The sequence below is a fragment of the Sebastes umbrosus genome, chromosome 16 (assembly GCF_015220745.1).
Source record: "Sebastes umbrosus isolate fSebUmb1 chromosome 16, fSebUmb1.pri, whole genome shotgun sequence".
Taxonomy (NCBI): domain Eukaryota; kingdom Metazoa; phylum Chordata; class Actinopteri; order Perciformes; family Sebastidae; genus Sebastes; species Sebastes umbrosus.
The window spans coordinates 17,405,680-17,420,049 of NC_051284.1; the positions used below are offsets into that span (position 1 = coordinate 17,405,680).

The 14,370-nt window shown below is 40.7% G+C and overlaps 1 protein-coding gene across 1 annotated transcript in view; it reads right to left on the reverse strand.

Moving 5' to 3' along the window:
• Positions 1-14,370, reverse strand: part of aqr (aquarius intron-binding spliceosomal factor) — a 57,905-nt gene that overhangs the window by 16,828 nt on the left and 26,707 nt on the right. The window contains exons 25-31 of the mRNA XM_037746185.1: positions 13,991-14,100; positions 10,114-10,249; positions 6,464-6,673; positions 3,702-3,839; positions 3,528-3,599; positions 2,492-2,679; positions 2,196-2,367 (exon numbers count right to left, since the gene is read on the reverse strand). Coding sequence (XP_037602113.1) covers positions 2,196-2,367; positions 2,492-2,679; positions 3,528-3,599; positions 3,702-3,839; positions 6,464-6,673; positions 10,114-10,249; positions 13,991-14,100 — 1,026 coding nt within the window. The remainder of the gene's footprint in view (positions 1-2,195; positions 2,368-2,491; positions 2,680-3,527; positions 3,600-3,701; positions 3,840-6,463; positions 6,674-10,113; positions 10,250-13,990; positions 14,101-14,370) is intronic.

Here is a 14,370-nt window from a genome sequence, read left to right on the forward strand (position 1 = left end):
CCCTAACACTCCAGAGAACTTGTTAACCATCGCAACAAGGTCAGACCTAACCCAGAGTTTGAGCCAATGGCCCGGGGCTACATGAGGACTGGAGAGGATGGATGAGATGAAACAGGGACAGAAGCAGAGGCGAGACAGAAGTGGGAGAGAGGATCGCAAATTGTGGTGTAGATACTGACATAAGAGGTAATAAGAGTAATAAATCTAAAGTACCTGTGAGTAAAGCCCACTGCTTTTTGCTCTTATGTCATTTAAAATGTAGCTTGTGAAGCAGAAAAGCCTAGACTAACAAGCCTAGTGGCTGAGAAAAGCCATTTTCTAACAACAGAAGATGTGGATTTAGATAAGCATCTTACCCTTTATGAGCCATTTGACAACTTGAGAAGTATTATCAACGGGCTGAGACTCAGTATGGAAAGTGCTTTAACAAATGAGGCGAAGAAGCAGGAACAGACCTTTGGACTGTTTGAGTACACACACGTGTGTTTTTTTGTGTGTGATGGGTGTGCAGTTCCTGTGGAAGTGCAAATCAGGGGTTGTGGCAGTGTTTGTTCAGCTGTGGCAGCCATTCAGCATACACTGGATACAATTGCTTCTCTAGTGTCCAATTTATCCCTTCTGGTTCCCTAGGAAAGAGCATGCATGTGTGCAGGAGTGTGCGAGAGTGTGCACGCGTAAGGCATAGTGAGTGATACTGGCAATTCCCTTGAGGGGCCTGAAAATGGCAACAGGCAAATGGAGTTGAGGTTCATGTGACCTGCTGTCTCGAGAAGTGCACATGGTCTGGATTTAAGAACAATAAGAAGCCTCAGGGACATGAGCATGCACAGGGTTGAACGCTGCAGTAACATTCATGAAGCACTGAAAAATGTTCATTGGCCATGAGCTTATAAACAAAACAGCGTCTCCATTGAGGTATTTACTAATTAGTGCCAATTGTAATCATCAGACAAATTTACTTTTACTTGAAATCAAGTGCTGCTGATGACTACAAGCTCTGTTGAGTTTATTGTAAAATTTAGAGCTTTCCCGAATACCATTTTTTGGTACACGCAACCCTACACATAACAAACAGCGATATCCATCTGAGAAAAATGAATACAAATTGTTGAAATGTTGAATAGGAATAATGAATAATATCTCTATATAAAAAAACCTGAAGCATTCGAATACTGATTTGGAGGTCGATTACCATGGCAACTATCGAAGCTTCGAAGCTTTTAAAGGATTCAGGTCAGCCCCAGTAATATTTATCTCATATCTCTAACAACCATTCTGGTTTTGTCTTTCTTCCTTTATCAAAAAAGGAGCACAGTTTTTCAGAACCACTAATAATCCAGTTAAAGTAATTGGTTTCATGTTACATTTCAGTACTTAAAATGTTACCATCGCACTAGATAGTTTTGCTTTTATATTTTGACAATAACATTTGGGCTCCTGTGCTGGTGTGGTGCCAAAGTAACACACCCCTATCAGCGCTGCCCTCCGCCCACACACTGTCTTGAGTGTCTCAGCAATGTCATGATGAAACACAATCTGGCTTCCTGGTGTGAAGGACAAACCCACTGGTCTGTGCTGGGCAGCCAGTGCTAGCTGCAGACTAGGCAGGGTTATAAATATATCATATGGGCCGGTAGCTAACATATTAAAATTTTAAAGTGAATGAACTGCTGTACAACAACCGATTCAGAGGAAATGGAGGTTAGGGAGGAATACGGTTCTCTGCTCTGGTGGAACTAAGTGTGCATGAGTGTGTATCCGTGTAAAAGGAGTGTATAAATTGCGCTTGGGAACTGCTACACAACTATTTCTGCTGTTCTTTCTGCTGTTCTAACGTTGTGTATGTACCTGTGCTACAGATATGCTGAATACTGATGTTGTATACTGAGTGTTCACAGTTCTCCAAATTGAAGTAATGCATATGGGTCTGTGTGGATTCATGCTGAAGGCAGTAGGGCATTTACAGTTGAAAACATTTCTACCTTTAGTATTCAATTCCAGGTTTGTTTTAGTTAGCTTTCACGACCCACTTGTTACGTTAATACTGCAATACAACATGCTTTTTATGTTATTTCGGTTTTAATCATAGTTTTATTTATGTTGTAGATCTATAAAGAGTGGTTTGAATGTGTAATATAACTGGTAGACATCCTTATCACACATAACAGTTGTGCTGTGTGTGTACTACTACTGACCTGGTAGAAGTAAGGGTTGGGCTCGGATTCTCCCACCCCATTGAAGTCCTCCACGTTAACTAGCTGGAAGTCAAAAGTCAGGCCGGGGTTGGGCACCTGGAACTCAGCCATTTGCTGCACATGAGGCAGGTTCCCCAGATGTTTGTAGCGCCAGTTGTACAGGTTACACAGGCTGTGGAACAGGAAGATAGAAAACACATTAAGTCACACCGTTATGTCCTTTCTGTGAGGCGATGGTACCAATCACCAAGATACTGCATCCTTTGAGAAATTGGTCAAAACTGATTCTAGCCTACCTTGCACGTGCACGACCCTGTGCGTCCAGATCAATGGTGGGCACTCCCAGGCGCACAAATCGGGTGAAGAGAGACTGCTCCATGTTGGAGTACTTCTGGAAGGCCATGTTTTTGATAACAGGGGGCAACTGATGGTGGTCTCCAATCATGATCCAACGCTTCAGCCTGCTGTAGCCATCCTCTGGGTTCTGCAGAGAGGAGAAGACAGAAAAATAAGTGTTAAGAACACCTGTTACAGAGAACACCTAAAGGAAATACAGGGGTCCCTATTAGACTCTGTAAAATATTGTCTTTTCCATTTTGCACAGTATAGGTGGAACAGTTGATTATTCGATGTCTACATGAGTAATCCCAGTGCACTACAAGGACCCAATGTTGTCCAACTTTATTACATTTTGTTTTGTCTAATGACTTGACAATATTATATCGTGTATGTGAAATCAGATCTTCAGCAGAAAATAACATTTAAGTCCAGGAGGTCAGTGAAGCATGGAGGGCCTGTACAGTTTTTCACTCATGTCTATGTCATGCTGCCAGGTTTTACAAATTAGATATGGTTAATTTGGAGTTTGACCTCAGACAAATCTGATATACCAACCACTGCAGGTCAAGAGTTTATTCAATCACTGAAATCACTGATAAGAGTTGAATGGCTAGACAATGAAAGGGAAGGGGAGGACGAGGAATAAACAGTTTCACTGTGACGTATACCTGGCAGAAGGCTCGGACTGTGTATCACTAGAGAACAGAGATAAAGAGAGGAGCTCTGGCGAGGTTGTTGGATGGGCTGATGTGCTTAATGATCTCATCTGTAAACAGACATTAGCACTATCTCGCACAATTAGGCACAACTACCAAAGACAAGCACCATTACTGTGTTTGGAGCCCATTAGTCAGACCATAACAGAGAAAAGTCAGGTGGTAGAAAGCCGACTAGCCGAGCGGTGAGTAAAGGATGTCTCAAAATAAACAGTCTTAGTCATAAAGCTTGTAAATCCTAAGTTTAAGATTTAAGACTTAGTCAGTAGAGGGTTACCTGTAACAGGAGGGGGATGAAGGTCTCGATCTCCAGAATCTGAGCAGCTTCTTCCATCAGGATGTTGTCGTACTAATAAAGAGAATCAGAAATTTAAACCAAGTACTTTAAGCAACTGCAGTAAACACAAGCTTAACCAGGTTGTTGTCTTTATGGCAACTGGGAAAAGCGTACCTTAAATCCCAGTTCCACCAGGTCATGACGTTTGAGTGCAGCATGTGTACAGGTCATGGCAATGATTTTGGCTTCCTTCACGAGCAGATACTTGGAGCGGTCCAGTCCACTCCTCAGCAGCTCAAAGGCCCTAAACTCCTACAGGATAGACAAGAGACAAGGTGAGGATCAGGAGTCAATCACTGTGCACAGAAATGTTTGGGAACAAAAATAGCAAAAAGAAATCAAGAAAAAAAGCAACCTCCTATAGGTAATTAAAAACTACTTTTAGGATGACCTCTGGGAAGAACTTGGCAATCTTGGACTTAAATAGTGTATTCATGTATTTGTGATTAAAGTTAAGTTTTGCTTTCATGTTTTATACAGTGGGGTTGTGAGGGGAAACTTAAATGGCATTCTGACAAAATGATGGATGACTACTGTCAAAGATGATGGATAAGGTGATTATCTAGGCTGAAATAATCACACCTCTAAAAGAAAAAAAGGCACGGTTCAATATTCAGATGCAACACCAATAAAACATTGTGTCTACCCACATATAAATAATGTAGGTGTTTGAAAAACTTAGTGGCTTAGCCCGAGCACTGTAATAGCTCCAATTGCCTCTACTTTTGATTCCCTGTAACTCCAATATACAAGAAAGTAAAGCTGTATATTGGCAAGAATCTGGCGATACAATACGTATCATGATAAAGCGGTTACGATTCTATATATTGTAATATATCGCGATACAGTAAACAAGGCAATATATTGCGGTTTTTAAAATATAATTTTAGGAAAACTGTCATAGTATAAAGAACACACCACCATATGCATAAATCTGAGTAAAATAAAGTTTACCTAACAGTCGGATCTGCATTTACCACAGTCCCTGTAACATCCAACAACATAGCACTTTGAGAGGGCACATACACTGAGATGGTGCACATCTTTGCAAATGAAATAAAGTATTGACTGAGTTAATCTTTGCATGCAAACTATTAATTACAAATCGATAGTGTTTCTGAGAATCGATACAATATCACAAAACATAATATTGCAATACTCAATATTTTCTTACACCCTTACAAGATAAAAGATGATCAAGTGATCGGCAACCTACTCGCCTTTTCATTAAACATACTGTTGCTTTCTATTCTCATTAGGAAAAAACATTCTCCTCTTTTCCCATGATGCAGTGTAACAGAGGTCAGCAAGCCACAGGGCTGCTCTGCGGAGAGTATACTGGGTGTAGTTTGCTGTTCAATAACTGCAGCTTGAGGAGCACTTTAGCACAGATTTTCTTACATAGCAGAATGGGAAATGTGGGGCCAGGTTTTACATAAAATCTGAATCAGTTCACTTCAGAGTGCCAATATCCGGCTACTATGAAAACCACGATGTGGGGGGAAGCACAGAGGGGGAATATGGGTAAACAGGCGTGCTATTTTCAGGTTGCCACACTAGCTGTGCAGGGAAGGGAGGATGGAACAAGTAGACTCGGACAGCACTGAGGGTATAAATATTTGATGTGTTACTATTTTAGCATTAATATTAAACCAATCAAAACATGCAATATTGATGAGCTCTATTTTTAACCCCCCATGGCTCCAGAGCGGTTGAAGGGTGAAATCAAGATGGTAAGGATTCATGGATACTGAGAAGAAAGTAAACAGCGGTAAGGATGTGGTGGGACTGCAGAGGAGGAAACAGGAGATGTCTATACAGGAGGAACCCAAGAGGCAGATTGTGTTGCTGTCTATCTGTCGGTCTAGCAATAAAGTCTTTAGATATTCCTATGGCAGCTTTTTTCCAAACTGCTTTTACATTTGAAGAGTCAGACAGATAAGCAAATTCAGCAGAATGTTGCTTTGTCTACCTTGCACCACAGACAGCAATACCTCTTAATGGGTGTACAGATTTCACTGCAGCATGGGTGAGGCTGAGGGAGGAGGGAGGAGGTGCTGTGATGCAGTGATACAGAGGCCAGCCAGATAAATCAAGGTCACCACATGTGTTGGGATATTACCTCAAGCCAATAACTTCTTTATTGCTTTTCGGAGACCTTCTTGGTGTTCCCATAAATCTGAGATGTTATTGTTATCCCTATAGAAATACTTGACGGGCTGGGAAGGAATGATAATACGTTCAGCTGTGTGTTTGTAAGCGCGAAATAGTGTGAAAAAGAGTGACATGGAGAGTAAAAAAGAGAAGTAGTAAAAGCCTTCAGCACTTTGTTGTACCGCTTATCTTTTCCAAATCATATCTACAAACAAACAGCATAAGTACTGTTAAGTATCTTATATAATGATTCACTCTAATCTAAAACAAAGGGACAGGTGATGACAAGGGAGATGCAAAAGTGGCTGCTTATAAGCTGACACATCCACAAAGACAGTGTCCGACTGGTCTGTTAATGTACAACAACCTGTCACCGTGGTGGCCAGGAAGGCATAGTTACTTATGGATGGGAGATTGTGCAACATCTGGACACACAGCTGGCAAATAGTCTGCGAGAACCATTAAATACAGCTGACGTAAGCCTCTGTGTGTGTTTGAGGAAAAGAAGGAAAGGGCTGTATATGTTTACCTCAGATAAATTGGTGTGTGCTTCTGTACATCGTATGTGTTGCTGTATGCATTTTAATGTACCATACACTGAATTTAACTGTAATGACACATGCTCTATGAATAAAATTGCCTTATTGCACTGAAGTAACCTCCTTACATCCCACTGGGGGTTGCTCAGCAGTGAGGGAACTAGTACACTCTGTGGATCTTACCTCCAGCTGGGTGAATATTTTCTTGATGTGGCGGTAGCAGCCCTCTGCGATGTCCATGTCCTCTTCATATGACCGGCCCTTGAAGACAGGCTGGGGGGCGTTGGAGAAGTACTTGTGGAAGGGAAAGTGTGCAGCCACAGCTTGCGCCTCCACGGTCTTGCCCTGTTTAGGCCGGACTTTGCTCATGTACTCTTCCCAGCGAGATATCACCTGTAGAGGGGAGAGAGAGCAGACATACAGTACCCTCTGAATGTTAGGAGGCTGAGCACCAGTAGTGATAGTCTGTTAGTGTATGCTAGAGGTTCCCACCAGTGTTTATTTTGTTAACGAAAACTATTGTATGAAATATGTTCATCAACGGCATTTTTTTTTTTTTAAGATGAGACAAAACGCGACGGCACTACACTAACGGTGACGATATCAAATATGTAATATTGTTGTGGAAAGACTAAAATGTAGTTTGAAAAATAAAAAAATTACCAAAATCTCTCTTTATTTCCGTCACCTTCTACCTTCTCTTCCCCTCTCTCTGTCTCAAACACACACAAACGCACCACACTGTGGCAGGGAAGCTCAGTACCTCTCTTGTCTTAGACCTCAGTCGCGGATTTGTGGGTCAGGTCAGGTTTGGGCGGTTAACGCATGTTTTGCATGTTGGGCAGTGTGGATTGGCTCTCATAATGGACCGGTGGGTGTAACTGAACCGTAACCAGGCAACACTAATGAGCACAGTCAGGAGGACTCAGAGTAACTGCAAAGCTGCATTCTTAATCATTCAACCTGTATTTTTCATCAGATAATGATAAGATAAAATCTTATGTGAAATAAGTTTGACCAAAAGTATTGGTTGGGCTAGACTAGCTTGACTGAAATGTTCAATATAATCTGATGACTGAAAAAGGACATTTGACACAAGACTAAGACTAAATACATTTTAAAAAATGCTGACAAAATTAAGAGAGAAAACATTTTGACAAAAGTAATGACGAAAAGTTGACTAATATTGTAATGACTTTTCGGTGACTAAAAGTTTTGAGTTGTCGTTGACTAAAACTATGTAGACTAAGACTAAATCTAAAACAGCTGCCAAAATGAACACTGGTTCCCAATTATCCTTGTGGCTTGTATGAATTTGGGTTATATGTGTGTTTTTTGTGATCACACAAATACAAACAGGACTTCGGAAATGAGCCAAGCTTTTTGTCTCTTTCTAATTGCCTGAAAGGTGGAGTTGGTTGGTATGCATGACTGGCACTACTGAAATTATACTGGCAGAAAAATCATACTGGCAGCACGGTAGTGTTTAAATTTGGACAAAAATTAAACAAGAGTTTTAATTAACGGCTTGATTAAGCCACTACATAAAGAAACTCTCTAAGGTACATTCTGGTATGCAGGAGGCTTGACTTAGTTGATGCCAATCTACAAAAAGTCTACAAAAAATGCTGTATGAGCACACAGTGGGTGTTCTGCATGGCTCTGCCCAGCCTGTAATTTTTCTCTATAATTATTTGACCACAGCAAAAAACACATTACGCACAGATGAACAAATGAGAAAAGATAGCCTCAGTCGTATACAGGTGCCCCTGCTGAGCACTTAATAAACCAGCTTCAACCAAACAGCGGGGTAGCTTAGTTCTATAAATACCCCTATGAAAAACAACATTAAGGATAACATTAACGAGTCTGCTAGAGGAGTAAGCTTAATTGCAAGTCTGTATGGACTATCAAGACCATCATCAAACCTTAAGTATGTCTACATGTGCATCGTTATCATTGATAACTGACAGAGTAGTCTGCTCATGGTCACAGATTCACTACTCTAACAACTTCTTGACATTTACATCTTCAAATGTTACAGAACTACACTGTCAGCCCGTTTTCAGAGCTAAAATAAACACAGCTAAAATAAGTGTGGGTTGAGAATCCAGTCTCCACGCAACATCACATTAATGAGGAAACCACAGCGGTGTGTGAGGGAGACAACTGACAGATTTCTGGCATGGTGAAAAAATGGCAGTATGAACATCTTCACACATGAACTCTTGACACTAGAGCTCGGGTAACGGCCATGGTATCCAAGTATCTGCTTTGGGTTGGATTCACCAGACAACTATCTGCTAATGGATGTAGTTTGAGCTATGATCAATGCTAAAAACTATGTCACTGGCATCTTTACAGTGCTTTTACAGTATACAGTCTGCCTCACATTACTGTTGTGATGTTATATGAGATACTTAAATCTTAAACCTTAATCTACTTAAATGATGAAAGGTTGATATTAACTTGAGCTCCCCATAACACTGAAGATGACAGTTACAAGCCGTACTCTTTATGTTACAACTGTCTATAATTTCTATTTTAGAACCCTCCTAAAGAAGCATGGCAATGCAAGCAAGTAATTGTCTGCAGTGGCATTTCTCCTGCAGCCCGAGAGGACAGCGATAATTAGGTGACAGGAATATACAGCGAGGGTTGAGACTGTTTCTGGGTATTTGCAGTCTAGGCAGAAAGAGAGTCTGGGGAATGGAAACTTTAATAATGTCTGGGTTTGATTGGCACGGATATGTCTGAGGAAGAGGACAGACAATGTAGAAATCCATTCTAATTAATTCAGCAAAATATCTCCTGGATCCCCTTAACACTCTCTCTCTCTCTTTGAAAATCAATAGTTATATCCAAACACAAATTTCAAGGATGTTTAGAGGCTTAATAGTAGGACTGAGAGTGGCTGACTCCAAAAAACATCTGGACTTCTGCAAGGTTTGTTTTGTTAACACCTGTATGCAATTAGGAATTTTATTTGGGCATTGTGCTCACTTTTAGCTTGATGAAATATTATGCACTTTAGGAACTGATGCTCAGTGCAAAATCAGAAGCATAGCCTATGCAACATTGGTTGACAGCTTGCACTTTCTCTGCATGTTGCAGAAACATATACACCAGGGTGTCATAATTTTGATTCTAAATCGGAAATCAGTCGAAATTTGCTTCCGATTCAGACCATCAAAATCAAAAGCAGGATCGGTGATTCTGCCAGTATTTTTTTTTTCTCACCGCCCCTGCCTACTTGCATGCGTCTGAGGAAAAAAAGATGACACAGCCTATCTTACCGGTAGCCTGCAGCGACACCATGGCCGATGACGGAGAAAATCCTCCCGCTTCCCTGAAGTCACCGGTGTGGTGATATTTTGCCTTCCCCGTGAGTTATGTAAGCAACAAACGTGTCGTTGACAGAAAAACAACAGTTTGTTGGCTGCAGAAGATTTAGACCCTACAGGACACTACAGTTTAGCAATTTTCAGCCGCGGTCGCACTATCTCCACTTAAAATCGATTGTGTGTCTATATCAGTTTGTACAGTAAAGCGAGGTTTATGCTAGCCATAGTGTAAAGCATGTAGGCACGGACTGGGACGTCATGGTGCATTCAGGTGTGCCTCAAAAACTCTGAGAAACTTTAGCTATTGTTGTAAAGTACCCTCCTGCCATCCAGTGGATCTTCTTTTTGTTCAAAGTGTAAATGAGGGCATGGAACCAATTTACGAATCAAGACTCCATAGTCTAACAATGGCATGTTTAAATCAAATCGAATCGTGGATTTAGAGAATCATGACACCCCTAACATACACACACATATTTATAGTCTCACCTGGTAGAGATAGAAGTGTCCAGCAGTCTCACAGGTGTAAGAAACATCTCCCGGGACATCCAAGCTCTCCTGTAACCTCCCCACTTCTCTGAGGAGCTCCAGTCTTCTGGCCAGGACGTAGTTTACTCGGCCATATCTGGAGACAGACAGCACAGCACAGTAAGTCAACAATCTAATCTGTTTACCTTTTTGTATAGGGACAAACATTTGTTAAGAATGATACAAAGATGCAAGATGATTCATGTTTAAGGTTCAATCGACTGTATCTAGAATTAAATGCATAATCAGATCATGGTCTAATTTCAAAAAGACACCGACTCTATTAGTGCTGTTACACTGTATTATTAAACTTCTGATGCACTGAGTGATCAGATTGACTCCTGTCTGTTCCTGTGCTCCAGTATCAACTTCACCGCAAAACAACTGGTGTCATGACCCAGGTTCATCGACCTACATGCTGGTGTGGCACCCAGACAGAGACCTCAGGCAAACTACTGCATATAACAAACAGGTGGGATAAAGTTTCTTCTATTTGTGGATTAAGCCTCTGATCTGTCCATGTATGGATTAATAGAACAGAGTTAATCTTGATTATGGGATTGTTGAGTTGCGAGTGCGAGCAGATGATGAAATCCCTGATCGTCTGAGGACATGCAGTAATTTAACAGTAAAATATGTTGTAAATATAACCCAATGACAGTACAGAGGCTCAAAGAGGGCCATGACCGTCCTTAACTGTGCACAAGGTTTGTTTAGGCTCCATCATGCATCATATTGTGCAGCTAAACAATACTGCTTAAAAGCAATTATCAGGTGGCAACGAGACAAGCAGGAAGGCAGGAAGTGGGAGGGGTCACAGGATAACACTAGAGGTGAACTCTATTTTTAGTCCCTCTGCAGAGATCCTCAGTCAGCAGATGACTCAAAGACCGTCACAGTGGTCTGCCTGTGTGGCCTGAATAAAATTAAATAAAAATGGGGAATGACCTTGCCTCCCAGGATGACGGACCTGTAATAAATTCAGCCACTGAGACAGAAAACCCAGAATAGATACACAGGTGTGGACAACAGCATCGACAGGGTTGTATTTCTTTTTTTTGTAAAATGCCATAAATATAAAACTTGCACACAACAGCAGTGCTTGAACCTGAATGAGGATGCTGCATGTCATTTCCAACCAGAGCCAAAGTGGCATCATTGCATTTTCTTGACAAAGATGATTTTTTTTTTTACCTAGAACCTAGGGCACAAATATAGACTGTCCACAACTGAACATACAACTTGGAATTTCTGGAAGATCTCCCCTATACAGAAACCAACGTGCACTCTACAGTCTCATTAAAAACAGCACAAAATTCACCATGAAATGCAGGGAGGCATTGTTACTTAATGGTGCTGTAGCTTTCCCTTTGTTAGACGTTCTGGGGGAGCACTGCCTTCCATTTTGTCATCTCGTATATAGTGTTAATTAAAACTCTCTGGCTCTCTCCTCTCGCTGGTGTCAGTGGGGTGGAAGGAGTGTGGAGTCTGCATGTTGTTATGAGGCAGCCAGGCAGGCGGGAACATATTAAATGCTGCAAGCTAAAGCTCTTTTATGTCGGTGTTGCTGCATAATTTAAGGATGTAGCAGACTACGTTCCATGTGCACACTGCTATTCATACTACAGTCATACACTCACAGTGAGCAGCAGTCATACACAGAGTATAGCAAATGAGCGACATGCATCACCACTCCCTTCCTCCACTGGAAGTGTTGCTAAGAGCAATAGGGTGTAATTTGCTCAGTGCCACAGATGGATAAGGTGGTAATTAACAATGTAGGCTATAAGGAAACTTTAAATAGTAACGGCATAAAAACTTAATTAGGATTCAATAACACTGAGCTATTTATATCCAGGAGCTGGCCAAAAAGCCTTGCTAGCAAAAAAACAGAAGGTTGTGGCTGATTCATCTAATAATGGTGTTAAATATAGCAGCAGTCACGTAGAACTGTAAATATGTTGGGTATCTTGAGATAATTTTGTCTTTCTTAAGTCGGTCATGAGTGCTAAAAGTGTGCTGCCCCCAAAACTTCTCTTTTCCCATCTCACTATGTCTCAGTAGTAAGGACTGAGTCACTATCCTTCAAGGCATAACACACACACACACACACACACAGAGAGATACAGTGGAGTTTACACAAAGACGTGGATGAGAGAGCTGGGAACAACTGGGGCTTCCTTAACAGGACTCTAGTGGTTCTTGTCTGAGGCCATTTGTTTTGGGCCCTACCACCTGCGCTATATGAAGAAAAGCAGCACTGTGTGTTTTATGTGTCCATTAGGGTGTAGACAAAGAAAGTTCTTAAACAACTAGTGTTAATATTATATGTTGGTTTTATTAAATCACAGTCAGGTATTGTCGCCCACCACAGATTTAAGAGGGCTCCCTCCTGACCTGAGCTAAATAAACGTTATAAAAGGTCTTAAAAACCTGAAATGAAATGTATTTATTCGTGTGATTATTTATTTATTTGTGTATTTATTCATTTAATTATTCAGTCTTATTGTTGCAAATGAATTATTCATTAAAAAGACCTGATGTATTCCCAAGCTTGGAAAATGAGGACATTAATATAGCTACTTCTCTATTAGGGCTGCACAATTAATGGAAATTTTTTCGAAATCGCAATATGGCCTACTGTAATTTTCAAATTGTAGGATGAGGAGGAAATCGCAGTATTTGTTAAAGGGTATATGTGTGTCAAAATACCATTTTAAATTAAATATTTTTGTGCTGCAGAGATGTCCTGTCCTACATCATATTCTACAGACTTAAGAAAACATCTTTGTTTGGTACAGATCCCCGCTGATATCACACCATAATCATTTTAATATGTTTTTCAATGAAAATGAGAATAATGACTTAAAAAATAATCATACCCTCTAATATCACAAATCATATCAAAAATTGCAATATCAGTCAAAATAATCGCAATTAGATATTTTTTCATAACCAAAGGTTTTGTTTAACATTAAAACTATTTGGGCATTACATGAAATATTGTAGATAACGTCAGCCATAACTGTAACTACAGAGTCATAATAGTGGTATTTGGATTGATGTACTGACAGGTGACAGATGTTCTGAACTTAAAACCTTTATATCAATCTTGTAACTACTGTCTGTGAATCTAGTCTTGTGGTAATATGTGAATAATGTCTGTTGTGTTAGTTATGTGTCTAATGTGATGTTGATGTCTATGTTTTGATGTTACTGACACTGTAGTTTGAGCTTACCCACCACGCTGTACTGAAAGCAAATTCCACCGACCTAAATTGTTTTGGAAATGTATAATTATGTATGACTTTTAGCCAACCCTGGAAAAACTTTTCTAAAATAGTGATCACGATGAATCTACCGATGTCTCTCTACGCGGCTTGTGGCCATCCTCCTACTACGAGTGAGTACAAGGTCAGTTCTTGTGGTTCAGAGCAGTGATGAGAGGGTTAATCAGACAGGAAGTGCCTCTGAGTGCAGGACTGTAGGGAGGGATCCCTTACACTAGTGGAAAGGCCTGAGAGGCCAGCAATGCCTAATGAAGATAAACCTGGTCCATGGCCTGGCATATGGGAGTATCGAGTAGCCCTGTCAGTGTGTTGGCTCACACTAATTATGTATGTGAGCAGCTGGGCTGCTTTTGTGTACATATGCATTGTGTGTTGTCTGCTTTGATCAAACTGTAAGGGTTGCCTCTGCAGCGTATATGCACTAAGTCTGTAACCATTTGTTGAATGCACTTCCACACATGCATGTGCGAATTCAAGTTGTCTCAATTTCCACGTGTGCATTTCTGTTTGTTTAGGTGCATCTACTGTGTGTGTCCTGCTGTCCTCACCTGCTGAAGTCCTTCTCCGTCTCCAGCTCCTCTTCTCCGTGGCCCAGACGCAGGAGGTGGCGCTCGTCGATGTCTAGAGCCATGATCTTTTCAAACAGCTGGTTCAGAGCCTGGTGTAGAATGGTAAATGGTAAATGGACTTGCATTTATATAGCGTGTGTGTATTTTCTCATCTATCAACAGTACTTGTACATATGAACCTGTTTTGACTTTGTGTCTTTTTCAGTCTCTATTAATTTGATCCATTTCTTACAGTGTTGTTTGTAATATATATGGGGTATTTATCATGCTATGAAGTAAGTGTCTGTTCCTGTATAAGAAATATAAATGGAAGGGGGGACTATTGCATGAGGATAATGTTTTCATCATTATATCCAGCT